This window comes from Gracilinanus agilis, chromosome 4, assembly GCF_016433145.1.
Source record: "Gracilinanus agilis isolate LMUSP501 chromosome 4, AgileGrace, whole genome shotgun sequence".
Lineage (NCBI taxonomy): Eukaryota > Metazoa > Chordata > Mammalia > Didelphimorphia > Didelphidae > Gracilinanus > Gracilinanus agilis.
The window spans coordinates 482470243-482486935 of record NC_058133.1 but is presented as its reverse complement, the minus strand read 5'-3'; the positions used below and the strand labels follow the sequence as shown (position 1 = coordinate 482486935).

The window sequence follows — 16693 nt, the reverse complement described above, 5'->3', positions numbered from 1 at the left end:
TTGTTTCTCTTAAATTTCTAGTAAAGTTGGTTTGGAAAAATACAACTATTATTTTGGATGAGATAAGAGGAAGAAAATGGGGATGCCCAGGGATTCATGGTGGGGGGGACCGGATGGGAGTTTAGTGGCAAAGGCAAGGGCCCAGCCAAAGAGTTCTACAGTATGACTATAAGAAAAAGAAAATCTTCAGATGTTGGCTTGGTTTGGGAGTATTGAGGCAGATAGCAGCTCTAAGAACTGGTCTTTTTCCTGCCTGGGGTTGTTTCTTTATAGGGGGTGATAGGATGGAGTCAAAGTGTGTGTGTGTGTGTGTGTGTGTGTGTGTGTGTGTGTGTGTGTGTGTAGGGGAAAGAGAAACCATTTGGGCTGGAAACTGTTCAGACAGCACATTCCCCTGCTGAAGGATAGGCAGATGGCAGTCTTATTTGCTCAGCAGGCTATTCTGGGGAGGAGGAAGAAGATGCTGGGCTCCTCTTCCCATCTGAGATAGCACAAACCTCTTTGGCCGGTCAGATTCCAAGTTTCCTTTTCTGTTCTGTCTTTTCCAGCAGAGATGGCATGAGGACACATCATGAATTCCACTCAGGAAATAAAGGTCAGACCCAGAGAGAGGCTTAGTCAATGTTTCCATCTCTTGCCCAGGAATGGCATCGCATGAGGACAAGCTAAGCTGCTGGTCTCCCAGGGTGAGGAAGTTGCCTAACCCAGAGCTCTTCCAACTTAGTGTCACAGTGGCCTGTCTGGCTTGGCTGTGAACAAGATTTACTGCTGGGAAAACTGTGCCTGGGCTCTGTTCCAGGCCTCAACCTTGGGGAAGCAAAGTGAGGGAAAGGGAAGCCATTCACCTTGGAACTCACTGCCAGGCTCCTGGAGTCTCAGGTTGAATTCTGGCCAGAGTTTGTTTTAGGCCTAATGGGGTCATCTCCCATAGTATGATCTGGGATGGACAGGGCTATGAAAGGCTCCATTATTCCCCCAATACTTCCCTATTCAGCTTGGTGTATGTCTCAATTTCAGTTTCCAGCCTCATTCTATTGGTTTAGACCAAACACAGATGCTATTCCATTATGAAAGGTTGGTAAGACCATTGGGCCATAAGTTTAGGGTCTTCTACATGGAAGGCTCTCAATAAAGACTTGGTAAGTTGATGGTTGGGTCATAGAGCTAGAGAGGCAGAAGGACCTCTGGGCCCAACTCTGTCATTTTACAGTTTAAGGAACTAAAGACCAAAGTGGTTTAAATATTTGTTCAAGGTCACAAAAGGCACTATGTAGCAGAATGAGGTTTTGAACTCAGCACCTTTTACACAATACCAAAGAGCCTCTCACTATGGCTGGAATTGCAGCTTCACAGAGTTGGAAGGTCATTTAGTTCAGCCTATGCTTGAACAAGAATCCTGTCTCCAACATCTGTGAGACAAGGAGTAATCCAGCCTCTGTATGGAGACTTCAAGGGATGGGTAAGTCACTATCTCCTGAAACAATTAAGTCAGGCAGTGGATAGAGCATTCAACCTAGAATCAGGAAGAATGGAGTTCAAATTCTGCCTCATACACTTCCTAGCTATGTCAACCTGGTCAAGCCACTTAACTTCTGCCTGCCTCAGTGTCCTCATCTGTTAAATTCTGCTTTCTCTATCAAGGAGATTTCTCTTGGCCATTTTATCTTTAGTTTGGATGAATTTATCAATGTTTTTCCCCATAAGCAGATCTTGGAGGAAATAATAATAATACTATTATTTCTATAATGCCTTCAGGTTTCCAAAACATTTTATGCATTATTAATCATATGATACAACAACCTTGTGAAGGAGGTCTTTATTGTCCCCATTTTACAGATGAAAAACCTGAGACTAAGAGACACTAAGTGATTTGCCCAAAGTTACACAGCTAGCATGTCTGAGGTGGGATCAGAACTCAGTTCTTCACATGGGCTGATGGGGATATTATTGGAGATGTAGACAATAAATGATAACTCTAGTCCAACTATCAATAATATGGAATTAGATCTTGATCAATGATACATGTAAAAAACCCAGTGGAATTGCACGTCGGCTAAGGGGGGTTAGGAGAGTTTGGGGGAGAGGGAAAGAACATGAAATATGTAACTACAGGAAAATATTCAAAATAAAAAACTTAAAAAAAAAACTCAGTTCTTCCTGATCCAATGTTGGGTGCTCTATCCATTGTGCCACCCAGAATAGCAGATGGGAGCACTGGTAAAAATGAGATACCCACCTCCCTCCAATCCTGCTACCATGGAGGCGAGATTTTATTGTCTGTTGTTCCCCTTAAATTTCAGTGTCCAGGCCTTGGGCAAGATTATAGCTGCAGGAGAGTGACAAAAGCATTGGACTGGGATGCCGACTGTGACTTGGAGTAAGTCCTCCCCCTTCCAACTCCCTCTCTCCTTTTGTTTCTTTTTCTCCCTCTTGAAAAGAAGTAAGTTGGATCTGATGATCTCAGAGGCCTCTCCTAGCTCTGATTCTCTGTGATTCTCTGTTCTGAAGAATGAAAGAGCCTTCAACCTTGTATGTTGCAAACCGGCTCTCCATAAATACTTGTTAAGTTGAATTGACTAGAATTCACACCGGGAGACACGGATACAGTAAAACCTCACTAAGTGAGGCCCATTGATTCAGAATGGGGGGTAATTCAATCTTGGTTCATTCATTCAACACACATTTTAAGTGCCTACTAGACGCCCTATGCTCAGTAAGATACGAAGATAAACACGGCAATTTTGTACGAGTGAAACACATAAGATGTTTTTATCCACTGAATTGTTAGGGTCTCGATCATATTAGGAATTTTCTGTCTAGAAATTCTTCTTTTCCTGCTATGAACTCCAAGCCATATACTGAGTTATGGTGGAAAGAGCTGGTCTGGAAATCACTATATTTTAGTCTTGGTTGTGCTACCAACCAGCTATGTGGCTTAAGACGAGTCAATGCTAGCTTCTCTAGCACTCAGTTTCTCCCTTTATAAAAGAGGTAAGATTAAATGATCTCCAAGGTCCTTTCTGCCACTAACCTACCATGCTGCTCTAAAAATCAACATCCTAACATTCTATGTGCCTCTTCTAGTGTTTACATTCTATATTCTAACATTCTATGTCCTAACATTTTATTTTCTAAGGATTCTTCTAGTGCTAATATTCTATGCTCTAACATTCTGTGTTCTAACATTCTATGTTCTAGGACCTCTTCTAGTTCTAACATTCTATGTTCTAGGACCTCTTCTAGTTCTAACATTCTATGTTTTAGGACCTCTTCTAGTTCTAACATTCTATGTTCGAATTATTCTATATTCTTAGGTCTTTTCTAGAACTCACTTCTGTGCTCTAACATTCTATGTTCTAAGACCTCTTCAGATGCTAACACTTTTTTAAAAACATTTATTTAAAAATTTTGAGTTCCAAATGATCTCCTTTTCTCCATCCATTAAAAGGCAAGGAATATCGTACCCATTATATATGTAAAGTCATGCAAACTATATTTCCACTTTAGCCATAACATTCTATGTTCTAAGGCCTCTTTAGTGCTAATATTCCAAGATTCTTTATTCAGTTGCTTCTCTGTTGGATGGAGTTAGGGATCAAGATGGGGACTGGCTGAAGAGGACCAGGAATTGCTGCTTTGAAATGAGGGAAACTTAGAAAATGATTTTAAGTCTTCAAGCCCTTTAAACAACATCATGAGATAGCAGGAAATAATTCCCACAGTTTTAGGGAAGAGGAAACAAGATTTAGAAACTTTCCCAAGTATCAGAGGGAGGATTTGAACCTATGATTTTAGCCATGTTTAGTATTCTTTCCATTAGGCAATACTAGCTATGTGTTAGCTTGGCTTCATGAGCAGATTTGAGTGAGCTGAAGGAACTGTTTCAAAATCTTCATGGGAAATGAGTCCAAATGGTATGGCCACATGCAATGAATTGCTTTACTTCAATAATGCCAAAATATTGATAGGGCCCTGGGCTAAGCACACCAAGATGGCCTGTGGGCCAAGGCCAAACTCTTTGTCTTCCCCATAACTTGTCCTCTATGACATAGTTTGTTCCCTGGTTTTTTCCATTTACAGATGAATGAAACAAACTGAGTCCTGGAGAACAATTAAATGACTTGCCCAAGTTTACATAGTAGGGGGCATGGAGAGCTGGTGTAACTCAGGAGGCCAAGATATGCTCCTATCTTAGCTCTGTCCCTCATTCTCTGGGTAATTCATTGAAGTTCACTTTGCCATCTTGAGCCTCAGTTATTATCCTTGCAAAGGGAATGGACAAGGAAGAATGGATACATGCTTCAAAGAGGCAAAGTGATGCCTGGAAAACTAATAACACTTTGTAGGAATGCATTGAGTATGACTTGAGTGTGACAAAATATCTGGGCTCAAGTGCCATGCTCCTTGTATGTCCATGGTGCAATTTCAGCCATCCAAAAAGTGGAATGGGCTAGGGTAGTGAGCTTCCCCTCAATGGAGTATGTAAGCAATGGTTAGCTGGCCATTTGTCCTGTATATTATAGAAGGGGATTCTTTTCAGGTATGGGCTAGATAGCTACTTGGGGGAAGAGAGGGTCCATTCCAACTCTGACATTCTTGCATTTTATGAAACCCATCCCTAAATTAACCACATTAGACTGTGGGATCTTTGAGAACATGAACTATCTTTGCCTTTCTTTGCATCAATACCTCTTAGCATAGTGTCTGGCACATACATTCTTAAGGTATCAACCATGTGGCCTTTGGTTGAAATGTAACTGGGAAATCTTTGACAACATACCTAAAAATTCAATAGATTATAGATAATTTTAGTAAATGGTTTTCTAAGTCAATAAGTGGTCCCACTCCCAGTATCCTTGTGTATGATTTGGTGGTCCTTTTTCTATTTGAACTTGACATTACTGATCTGAATTCACACATATTACATTATGTAATAATAGTAGGCATTTAAATAGTAACTTAAGTTTACATAGTACTTTGCATATATTGTTTCATTTGATGCTCATAACAATATTGGAAGTATGTGTATATATCCGTCTGATTTCCAACAGTACTGAATTTGAATACTTTCAGTGATGGGGAGCTAACTACTTTTCTCTTCTTCCTTCCTTCCATACCTTCCTTCTTTCCTCCCTTCTTTCCTTCCTTCTCTCCCTCCATTTCTTCCTTCCCTTCCCTTCCCTTCCTTTCCCTTCCCTTCCCTTCCTCTTTGTTTGTTGATTTCCCTCACTTTCCATCTTAGAATCAATATTGGGTATTGGTTCCAAGGTAGAAGAGAGGTAAGGGCTAGGCAATATGAGTTAAGTGACTTATCTAGGGTCACACCTGGGAAACATCTGTAGATAAGATTTGAACCCAGGCCCTGGCTCTCAACCCATTGAGTCATTTAGCTGCCCTCAAGTTCACTACTTTTTAGGGTGCCCCCTTTCACTTTAGGATAGCTGTGCCTATTTAGAGATCCCTTATATTTATTTTATTTTTATTTTTTATTTTATTTTTTTAAACCCTTAACTTCTGTGTATTGGCTCCTAGGTGGAAGAGTGGTAAGGGTGGGCAATGGGGGTCAAGTGACTTGCCCAGGGTCACACAGCTGGGAAGTTTCTGAGGCTGGATTTGAACCTAGGACCTCCCATCTATAGGCCTGACTCTCAATCCACTGAGCTACCCAGCTGTCCCCTCTTCCCGATCCCTTATATTTAAATGGAACCTTTTTGTAACTTGCATCTTATTGAAATTCTCCTGAAATCACAGAATTCTTCTAATTTGTCATATTTTTAATTGTGGATATTTTGATATTAAAGATGAGGCAAAGATCCCTGATTTCACACACTTTCCAGGGTCTGCGACAGGTCTGAGGATCCTGTGGTTTGAATCTCTAGGGGAAGCTTGTGTCAAGCTTCTTCTGCATCCATGGAAACCCTGGGAATTAAGTATTCTATAGATGCTAGCAAACCATACAGCTTCCAATGAAAGGGGTCAGAGGACAATCAGGAATGAGGGCCCTTATTTTGTCTTTTTTCTGGAGAACTCCTGCCACACAGAGCTAACTCTGGGGCTTTCTGGATGTGGTGGGTCTTCATATGTGAGTGCAAACCCAGCCTCCCCACTCCTATTTATCTCATCCTCAGCTCTTTCCTAATAGGAGCCCTTCTCTAGGGGCTACTTTCCCCTCTCCAAGATTTCAAAACATTAATCTGAGAGTGAAAGATCAAAGAATCAAGTAGAACTGAATTCAAATCATACTTTGGACATCTACCAGCTTTGTGATTCCAGGCAAATCATGCCCTCTCAGCTTCAGTTTCCTTATCTAATATAATAATTAATAATAATAATCATTATATATCTCCCAGTATTGTGAGCAAAAAATGAAATATGTGTAAAGTGTTTTTAAATTTTAAATCACTATATAATCTCTAGCCATTATTATTATGACAGGTAGAAACAGACTACAAAAGGGAAAAGGAGTGATTTTCTCACCCAAGATCAGGTAATGAGGGACCTTGGGCAGAGGTGAGTCTGGATAACTGAGCTCTCTTTATTCTCACCATGTCACGTAGCCCTTCTTAAGAGCCACAAGTGCTTGGTACAGTCACTGGCATACAGCAGGCATTTAATCAATGCTTGGTGACTGATGGACTTAGAGATAAAACACAAATGTTCCCCATTTCTGGGGCTCAGAAAAGCATAGTGTGCACTTAACAGAATTTAAAAAAAAATCCAACTCATTCATTGAGCTGACTAAGGCTTGTAAAGTTTTCTTTTCTTACAAGTGAAGTGAGCCAGTCTCAATTGCTCCCATTTTACAGATTATGAAATTGAGGCTCACAAAAGTTAAGTGACTTACTCAGGATCACAGAGTAGGGAAATGTTAGATATAGTTTTTAGAACCCAGATCTTCTGACTCTGGACCTAATACTTTCAGCAGTAGTACCGCCTGTTTTTGTTTACTTGTTTCAGTCATATCTGACTCTTTGTGACCCTGTGTGAGGTTTTCTTGGTGAAAGAAAGTGGTTTGCCATTTCCTTCTCTAGTTCATTTTATAGATGAGAAAAATAGGGGAAAATAGGATTAAGAGACTTTCCTAGGGTTACACGGCTAGACTTGAACTCATGAAGATGAATCTTCCAGATTCCAAGCCCAGTATTCTATCCTCTGTACCACTTGGCAAGACACCAGAGACATCCCTGTCTGCCCACGCAGTCACCAGCTACCCGCCTACATCTCTGATGAGATTTTTTCCAAAGACATGAACAGTGTCTCTGACTTACCAAGTAAGGCTGCAACTTCATACGCCTTCTTCTGCTCAATTGTCTCATAATTGAGTGCTTCGAAAAATATATCCAGAATGAGAATGTTCTCTCTGTTGAAGGAATATTTAGAAGCTGATAAGTGGACAGCCCATCTTTCTCTCTCTCTCTCTCTCTCTCTCTCTCTCTCTCTCTCTCTCTCTCTCTCTCTCCTTTCTGATCTTGCCTCCAGGTTCCAGAAGTGCCATGAAACTGTCCTCAGGATCAGAACTGGGATTAGGAGTAGTCAAGGTGTATGCCTTCCTTGGGCACACAAAAATGTTATGTGCATCTAGAAGGGCACTCCAAAGGTTACTTTTCCAAGTGCACATATTTTTAAGTCCTGGAAATTTTACTTTCTGTGTCACAGAAATTTACTCAGTGAGAAGTGAGACAGCAAGGGCTTAAAATTCTTTATGGAAGATAACATGGAGGGGGCACCAATGCCCTGTCCCTAAGTGCTCTGGGGCACAGGAGCTCAGTTTTGCTGAGGCTGGACATAGACCAGGTGTCCTCTACAAACCCTGTAGCCCTTCTCTCATCTTCCTTCTTTACTGAGAATGAGATGGAATAATAAAATGATAGTAACAGCTAACATTCATACAGTGTTTTCAGATTTGCAACATGCTTTATAAATATTAGCTCATTTTATCTTCATAATAACCCTGGAAGGTTAATGGCATTATTATCCACATTTTATAGATGAAGAAACAGATTCAGAGAAGTTACCCGACTTGCCCAGGGACACACAGCAGGATTTGAATACAGATAATCCTGACTCAAAGTCTAGAGTTCTAACCATTGCATCATCTACCTTCTTTTGGATTCTAGGATTTGGAACTGTAATCTTCCTTTCCTACCTCTACACATATCAGGGAAGTAGAGGCTTCTTATATCAGGGGTTGCATTTAAGGAACACTCACCAGCCCAGCTTGGGGTGAGAGTGGCACTGAGAAAGAGAAAGGTGGAAGTTTAGGAGGGAGCTTCTGCTGGAAATTAATCCATTCTGTTTTGCTCTAAGAAGTAGACAAGGCGCCAAGACATATCTCAGCAGTCAAAGCAATTGTGCTCCTGGAGAATATCTACAAAGCAGCAGGCCTTGGCAAGACCGGCTGTTTCCCCTCTCAATAGAGTCTGCTTGCATGGAGATTCAAAGCACACATCTCCCAGTGAGGTACAATCATGGGAGAACTGGGGGCTGCTTGGTGACATGATGCCTTAACAGCCCTTGGGGAACACTATAGCTGGATCCAGGAGACCTTTGTTCAAGTCCTGACTCAATTACTAGCTGGGTAACCTTAGTTTCTTTAATTGCCAAATAGGAAGAATGATGTTTGTACTGCAGATTTCACAGAGAACACTTCATAAACCTTGTGAAAATAAGAAAGGGGTGTGTTTTCTTCAGCATGGGGGAACTCCTAGCGTGAGAACCCCCTCTACCAATGGAAATTCCATTTAATCTGTAACTTAATATAAAGTTAGATGACTTGTTCATGGTCATACAGCTCATGTCAGAAGGTAAATTTTAAAGGATTAAAATATGTGAATGATTTGTCTCATCTTTTTGAAAACAAGGGGACCATATTTCTGGATTTACCTTTTCCCACTATGAAGGAAGATTTGTTTTCACTGTCCTCTCCCATCAATGTCTTTACTTGCACCCCTTTATGTTCCTTACCCATTTCCTATTTGTCTTTACCTACCCTATCCTCATTCATTTTCTTTCTCTATTTTACTCACGAGATATACTTTTCTGACTTGTTAAATTTCTTCTCAAGATACTTGGCTGAAGTCTTGCTGGGAATCTTCACCATGGAGAGCTCCTTATTATAGCGGGTCAGGTTACAGGGTGTCCTGCAGAGACAGTAATTCCTGTCCTTTTCAGCAAGGACACCTAGAGAGGAGAGAGAATGGCAGCATTCATTTTCAAATGGTCGTCACCTATTAAGTTTGACTACTTCCAGAGATGGGGAACTCACTATCTTGAAGAATGAGCAGTGGCCTTCCCAGGACACTGGTTTGTGAGAACTGGATTTGAGAGAAACTGGTTTCTGAGGGATGCTTTTATTATGCATGCAAACTCACTCAGGAGTTGTCATGATCTAATTGCCACCCGGTAATTGGCTCCTTGATGAATCTTCCATGGATTCTCTTTTCTCTTCTCCAAAATGAGCCATCCTATTCTACTGCTTCCAATATGTCAGAACTCAATGCAGCACTGATAATATGGAGCCCTGGGAATATCCGAAGCCAGAACTTTGTGGTTGCATGTGGTTGGGGAGAGAGAGAGAGAGAGAGAGAGAGAGAGAGAGAGAGAGACAGAGAGAGAGAGAGAGAGACAGAGAGAGAGAGACAGAGACAGAGAGACAGAGAGACAGAGAGACAGAGAGACAAGAGATAGAGACAGAGAGACAGAGAGATGGGGCAGAGACTGAGAGACAGAGACAGAGATATACAGAGAAAGAAAAAAGATACACAGAGAGACAGACAGAGAGAGATAGAGACAGGCAGAGAGACAGAAAGACAGAGAGAAACTGAGAGAGAGATAGAGACAGGGAGAGAAACAGAGAGACAGAGGTAGAGACAGAGAGACAGAGAAAGACAGAAACAGAGAGACAGGAAAACTGAAACACACAGAAAGAGAAACAGACAGAGATAGAGACACAGAGAAAAACAAAGAGAGAAAAAGATACACAGAGACACATAGAAGGAAAGAAAGAAAAAATGAGAGTAGCAGTGAATGCATCTGTCACCAGGTTCATGGGTACCATATGCCAGGCAGGTGGGTGGATCTCACTGTCTCTTTCTCTCTATTTCTAGTCTTCTGTGTATAGCTTCCCCCCATACCCCTCCAAATTAGAGGATTATAACAAGCTGGATGGGAAGTCACAGGCTAATTCAACCACCTCATTTTTCAGATATGGAAATTAAGGCCCAGAGAGGATTCAATGACTTGCCCAGATTTGATCTCAGGCCCTTTCATTCCAAATCCAGCCTTTATGCCAAGACACCACATTGCCTCCTCCTTTGGAAAGTGTGGATTCCACCAGACTTTTAATTCAGAACAGTTTCTAGATCTTTGCCAATTGTTGTTCCTTCTTCCTTCAGTGCCTACCCCCCCAGACACACAGCAGGCTTCCCACCTCTCTGGGGGGCTCAAAACGTGAGTCCAGAGCTGCTTCCCTGTGGCTCCTAGCCACTCAGAAGTCTCCTCTGAAGCTGCTAAAAAGAGTTCTACATTGCTGAAAAATTCTCTCTGTTCATGTGTTTGCAAACTGCTTTGTGAAATGCTGGCTGAGCCTGCTTTGGAGAGGTGAGAAATTTGGGGCCTTCATTGGACTGCTTGTTATTTCTCCCAGCAGGTTCCTCAGGCACTATCATCATTTTTCTTGCCTTTCCTGGTGCCTGGCCAGGCAGCCAGGAAGACCAAGGCTTTGGGCCATGGGACCTTAGTTCATCTAAGATAACTGGGATTGAGTCCTCTTCGTGTTAAATAAATCATGTAAAAAGTAGACTCTACTTCATAATGGACCATCTTTTATGTCTGAAGGTGACCCTACCTACTATCAGCAAAGCTTGTGATTCAAAATGTTTTTTTTCTCTAGATTTTTCTTGGCTTCTAATTTTTCTTTCTACTCTTCATCTTATGTTTATTTCTTAGTTTTCTTTCCTTTCACTGGTCTTCTCTCCATATCTCCTATGTTCTTCTTATCCCTTAGCCTTCTTTCTATTTCCCAAAGCTGTATTTCTCTTCTCTTAATTTCCTCAGTATCTCTCCACTCCCACTCTTACATTAGTTCTTAGTCATTCCTCTTTTCTCTTACATCTCCCTACCCTCCATCTTCTCTCCTCCCTCCACTCCTAACTTCCTTTTCCATCTTTTCCTCATCCCTTAGATGGCTCCCCAACATTCGGTCCTCATTTTAATCTTCATTTTCTTTCTATATTCCAATGCTTCCTCTTTCTATCCTCCATTCTCTAACTATCCTTTATTCTTCTTTACATCATCACTATCCTCTCTCTAACTCTTGGCACTCTCAACATCTTCTGGTCATCACTTCTCTCCATCTTTCTATCTCCTAATCTTTCCTATTTCTATTTCCCACCCTGCCTCCTCTGGTCCTCAATTACTCTCTAGCTCAAGGAATTCTGCCCATCTGCTGAGTTTTCTCCACTCCCCATTCTCTCTTCACCACTTACCATCTTTCTGTCCTCAGTTCACTATCTAGCTCCTGGCCTTCTCCTCATCTGATGAGGTTTTTTTTTCAGTATTTCATAATTTCACCAACACCTGTACCTTTCTCTACCTCTAGTCACTTTTCCATTCCCTGTCATCTTTCTCTCTCTCTATTCATTAATTTTCTCCTCATTCTTCATCTTCTTTCCACTTCCTGTTCTTTCCCACCTTTCTCATTAACTTTTTTCCATGAGATTTGACTCATGGGAAGCTCAGATGCCCAAACCCATCATTCCTGGTCTTGTCCAATAGTTACAAAAGAATGGTGGTCTCTTCCCCTCCTCTGAGAGAAATAAGTACCTTAGAGTACTAACCTAAGGCTGGCTCCGCACACTCCTTGTGCTGCTCTGGGGTACAGAAAGGGGCATCCCCTGTATGGACAGAAAACAGTGATAAGATAACTCAGGAATTTCCATGTGATTCAGTCTCTACCATAGGACCATTCAGAGAAGAAACTTTATTAGCTGCACAACTAATGAGTAGATGAGGAAGCATGTTGCATTTCTATCATGCTTTATCAATAATATGTAAATAAGTCTTGATTGTTTATAGCAAAATTCTTAAAGCTTATGATACCCTGGATCTCTTCAGAAGTCTGGTGATGTCTATGGACCCCTTCTCAGAAGAATGTTAATAAATGCATAAAAGAAAATGCATAGGATTACAAGGGAAACCAGTTATACTGAAATAAATTTATTAGAATATATTTTAAAATACAATATCATAGACCCCCAAGTTAAGAACCCCTGCTTTTGGGTCATGAGGGGAAGGGAATAAACATTTATATAGCACCTACTATATGCTAGGCTTTACACTTATTAACTTAAGAATCACCACAGTTTTTCAAATTAGGTGCTGCTATTATCACCATTTAAAATTGGAGAAACTGAGGCAGACAGAGATGAAATGATTTTTCCCAAAGTCATATAGCTAGTGTCTGAGACCACATTTTAACTCAAGTTTTCCTGATTCCAAGCTGAGTACTCTATTCATTGTATTATTTGGCTGTCTCTACAAAGTACTTCTCCCTCTTCCCACCATCTTCCCAAACCCCAAGTCTTAATATATATTTTATACCTTTATCTTCCATCTTGGAATTAATACTGATTTCTGGTTTCAAGGCAGAAGAGTGGTAAGGGGTAGGCAATTGGGGTTAAGTGACTTGCCCAGGATCACATAGCTAGGAAGTGTCTGAGGTCAGATTCAAACCCAGGACCTTTTGTCTCTAGGGCTGGCTCTTAATCCACTGAGTCACCTTACTGCCTCTTCATATACTTCTTTTACAAATTGATCAACTTTTGACTTTGTGTCCCTGGTGTCTAGCAGAATGCCTGGCACACAGTGGGTACTTGTTAAGTGCTGGTTGATTACTCTAAGCCTTTGTTGACAAACCTGTGGCATGTGTGCCAGAGGAGGCTGTTCGCTTCCCCCTCTCCATGCACCCCTGAGGACATTTCTTACATCCTGCCCCTCTGTCCAGCAGCCCATTGGGAGTGCTTCCCCCCTCCTATGTCCAGGGTAAGGTGGGAGGCTCAGTGAGGTAGCAGTTTGGGCACTCAGTCTCTAAAAGGTTCGCCATCACTGCTCTAAGCTAAGCATCTCTATGGATGGAAAATGGATAAGTCATTAAGCCAAGAAGCATCAGCCTAGCCATATGTATTAGCCGGTAATAGACTGGCATCTTATCTGAAGAAAAGAAAAAGCCCAAACAGCAGAATGTTTCCAAGTTATCTGTATGTTCAATCTGTGTTCTATGATGATGGAATATATTTTCCTATTTATCTGATGTTTTGGTCTTGTGCAGGCAGAACTTTTGATTGTAACACCTTAAAGAACACGAATCTAGGTTTCCAGGGTCCAGGAGTTCTGGGAAAGAGTTGAAGTGACACCAGGAAGCATAAAACTACTCCCTGTCCTGCCACAGTTCCTGGAGGTCAGGCTTCCTGACCAGGATCCCACTGACCTGGCATGTGAACCATCCGGCAGTTGCAGTTCTCCACAATGTAACGGGTCTCACAGTCAATCCTACAAGCCGTGATACTGTAAGCAGGAAAAAAGTCGAATCCCATCTCTGAAGATCGACATTCTCCCCAAGGAGGGGGCAGGTACGTGAGCTGGAAGAGAGGAAGGAGGTAGACATTGGTTACTGCAGGAGACAAAAGTGTTCTCAGGATGTGAGGATATAGGAGAAACCATGTTAGACTTGGAGTCAGAAAGAATAAGTGTTCAAATTCCATTTCTAGCAACTACTAGGGGGAGCAGAGATGAGTTTTTTAAACCTCTCAGCCTCAGTTTCTTCATCTGTAAAATGAAGATGAAAGTATCTGTAGTACATCCTTTCTGATGTTATGAGGTTCTAAATGAGATAATGTATATCAAGTATTTTGCAGTTGGAATGGAAGTCTCTTGTGAATGGGGATTGTTTCATTTTTTGTATCTGTATTTCCAGCACCAAGGTCAGTGCTGGGCACATAGATTATAATAAATTCCTCTTGGCTGATTGGCTAATGCATTTTTAGGTACCATTGAAATGTCTATTATTACTGTTACCAGTAAGGCTCAGTGACTTTCCCAAGTCACCCAGGGAGTAACAGAACCAGGATTAGAACACAGATTTTCTGATTGTAAGTCTATTGGCTTATCCAGAAGACTCCTATGGAGTGACTCGAAGGTGGGTAGCTGAATTTCGTCAGGCACATTGTCTTGCCACTACCTGATCTGGAGAAAGTCCAAATTCCTCAGCCTGGTTTCAATCTACCTTGCCAGCCTTCTCCTTCACTATTCCCCTTTAGCCAGCTCTCATTTTCTTTTTGCTTTCAGGACCCTTTAGATACACACACACACACACACACACACACACACACACACACACACACACACACATAAGGACTCCCNAGAGGTCTCTGAGTTTTTGCCCTGGAAATGGTACAGTCCTTGCACTACCTACTCACTTTGTCAGGTTCAGGAGTTCAGGGAAAGAGTTGAGGTGATGGCAAGAAGCATAAAACTACTCCCTGTCCTGCTATGGTCCCTGGAGGTCAGGTCTCCTGACCAGTATCTCACTGACCTGGCATGTGAGCCATCCGGCAGCTACAGACAAATCCAAGGACACTTAAATATATAAAAATATTTATAACATATATACATATATGTATATTATATATAATATGTATGTGTATATATACATTTTTATTATCTTTTACTTTTTGTTAATTAACAAGCTAGCATTTAATATTTAAATTTTATTATTTATTTAAAATTTAATAAGAACTGGATTTTATGTTGTACTTTAAAATTTTCAAAGCAATTTACAAATGATATCCCATTTAATCTCCAAAATAGCCTTATGAGATAGGTGTTATTATTGTTCCGATATTATAGATGAGGAAATTGAGTCTGAGAGTACTTAAGTAACTTGCTATTAAGTATCTGGGGCTGGATTTGAACTTAGAGCTTCTTAACTCCAAGTCGTACAGTCTATACTCTACACCACCTGGCTGAGTGAGATTCTCCCCCCCCCACACACTTATCTTTACTATCCTCCCCTCTCCCCGCCCAGAGAAGTAATAATTAGCATTTATAGAGAACTTTAAGATGAACACCATAAGCTAAGAGTGACTGTTGTCAACATGGCTAGAGAGGTAAACTTGGAATTAAGAAGATCTTGGCTGAAATCATTCCCAAGACATTTATTAGTTTTGTGACTCTGGACAAGTCACTTAATCCCTTGGGTCCCACTATCCTCATCTGTAAAATGGGGATGATAATAATCATGTCTACTTTCCAGGGTCATTGTGAGGATTGAATGAGATAATTTTACATTAAGGGATTTGAAACATAAACCCTGCTCTCTGGTAGTTAATTTTTTTTTTTACTTGGAAATGCTGGTCTTAGCAACAACTCTAAGACAGAAGGGTAAAATTTAGGCAAATGGGGCTAAGTGACTTGCCCAGGATCACATAGCTAGGAAGTGTCTGAGGCCAGATTTGAACCCAGGTCCTCCTGACTTCAGGCCTGGCACTCTATTTACAGTGCCACTTAGTTGCCCCTCCAGCTACTTTTTAATCTCTTAACCCCCCTCCTCTCATAAATCTGCTAGAGAAATCAAGGAGGCCATATGTCATGGGCATGGGAACCAGATTTTCTAGGTTGGCATATATCTGAAAGTTTAGGAGCACGCCAATCCCATGGTGAATTCCAAAAGTGCAAATGGCTGGTCTCATGAACCAGTGCTTAGCACAGTGCTTGGCGCAAGGAAGGCACTTAATAAATATTTATTGACTGGCTGATTGATTGGCCATGGGCATACCACTCAATTCCTTTGAGAATTGATCCTTTCCTCTGCCAGATGCCAACTGTCTTTTTAGATCAATGAATCAACCAGCTATCCAACATGCATTTATTAATTGCCTACCATTTTCCAGGCACTGAAATAAAAGAATCCTTTCTTGCCAAGAAGGACACATCCTCATGGGGAAGACCACAGGACAGCATGTAGATGTATATACAGAATAAATACAAATAAATTCAAAGCTGTTAAATAGAGAGTAGTTTTGGAGGGAGAGCAATAGTAGATGAGGAGAAAAGACTTCATATAGAAGCTTATGCTTGAATTCTCTCTTGAACCAAGAGGTGGATCCTATGAAGTAGAGGTGAAGAGGGAGAGCATTTTAGGCATGAGGGATGGCTTTGGGAAAGGCTTGGTGAGAGGAGATGGTGTATCATGTGTGAGGGCCAGAGAGAGTTTGGCCAGACTGCAGATTTGTCCCACCTTTGGCCATCTGGTTCTCAGTTATAGTCTTTCTGTAGGGACCTTTCATTCTTTTCTGTTCTCCCTGACAAGTCACGGCGGCTCTTTTCATTTGTTTCCTCGAGTGATCCAAATGCAAACTTTCAATCTGGCTCACCCAGATGGAGGGGTTGCTATCAGGGACTGAGTTTATGGGGCTGGTTTTTATTCTGATGTTTTTATTGCAGTGTGTGGGTTGATTTAAGCAAGTCTACAAAGGCTAGTATTGTGTTTGCTTCAGGAGGCTCCTTTCCGACATCCTGCTCAATTAGGACAAAAACCAAATCCATCAGTGAATAATGGAGGCATCAATGGCCAGCCAGTTAGGACTGGCACCTTGGGAGCAACTGCGTTACGTCAAGATTTATTTCTTTAGAAGAA

At 41.3% G+C, this 16693-nt stretch overlaps 1 protein-coding gene across 1 annotated transcript in view; it reads right to left on the bottom strand.

Moving 5' to 3' along the window:
• Positions 1–16693, bottom strand: part of LOC123246780 (acid-sensing ion channel 2) — a 136574-nt gene that overhangs the window by 9926 nt on the left and 109955 nt on the right. Inside the window, exons 4-7 of the mRNA XM_044675572.1 lie at positions 13487–13637; positions 11838–11894; positions 9027–9180; positions 7269–7360 (exon numbers count right to left, since the gene is read on the bottom strand). Coding sequence (XP_044531507.1) covers positions 7269–7360; positions 9027–9180; positions 11838–11894; positions 13487–13637 — 454 coding nt within the window. The remainder of the gene's footprint in view (positions 1–7268; positions 7361–9026; positions 9181–11837; positions 11895–13486; positions 13638–16693) is intronic.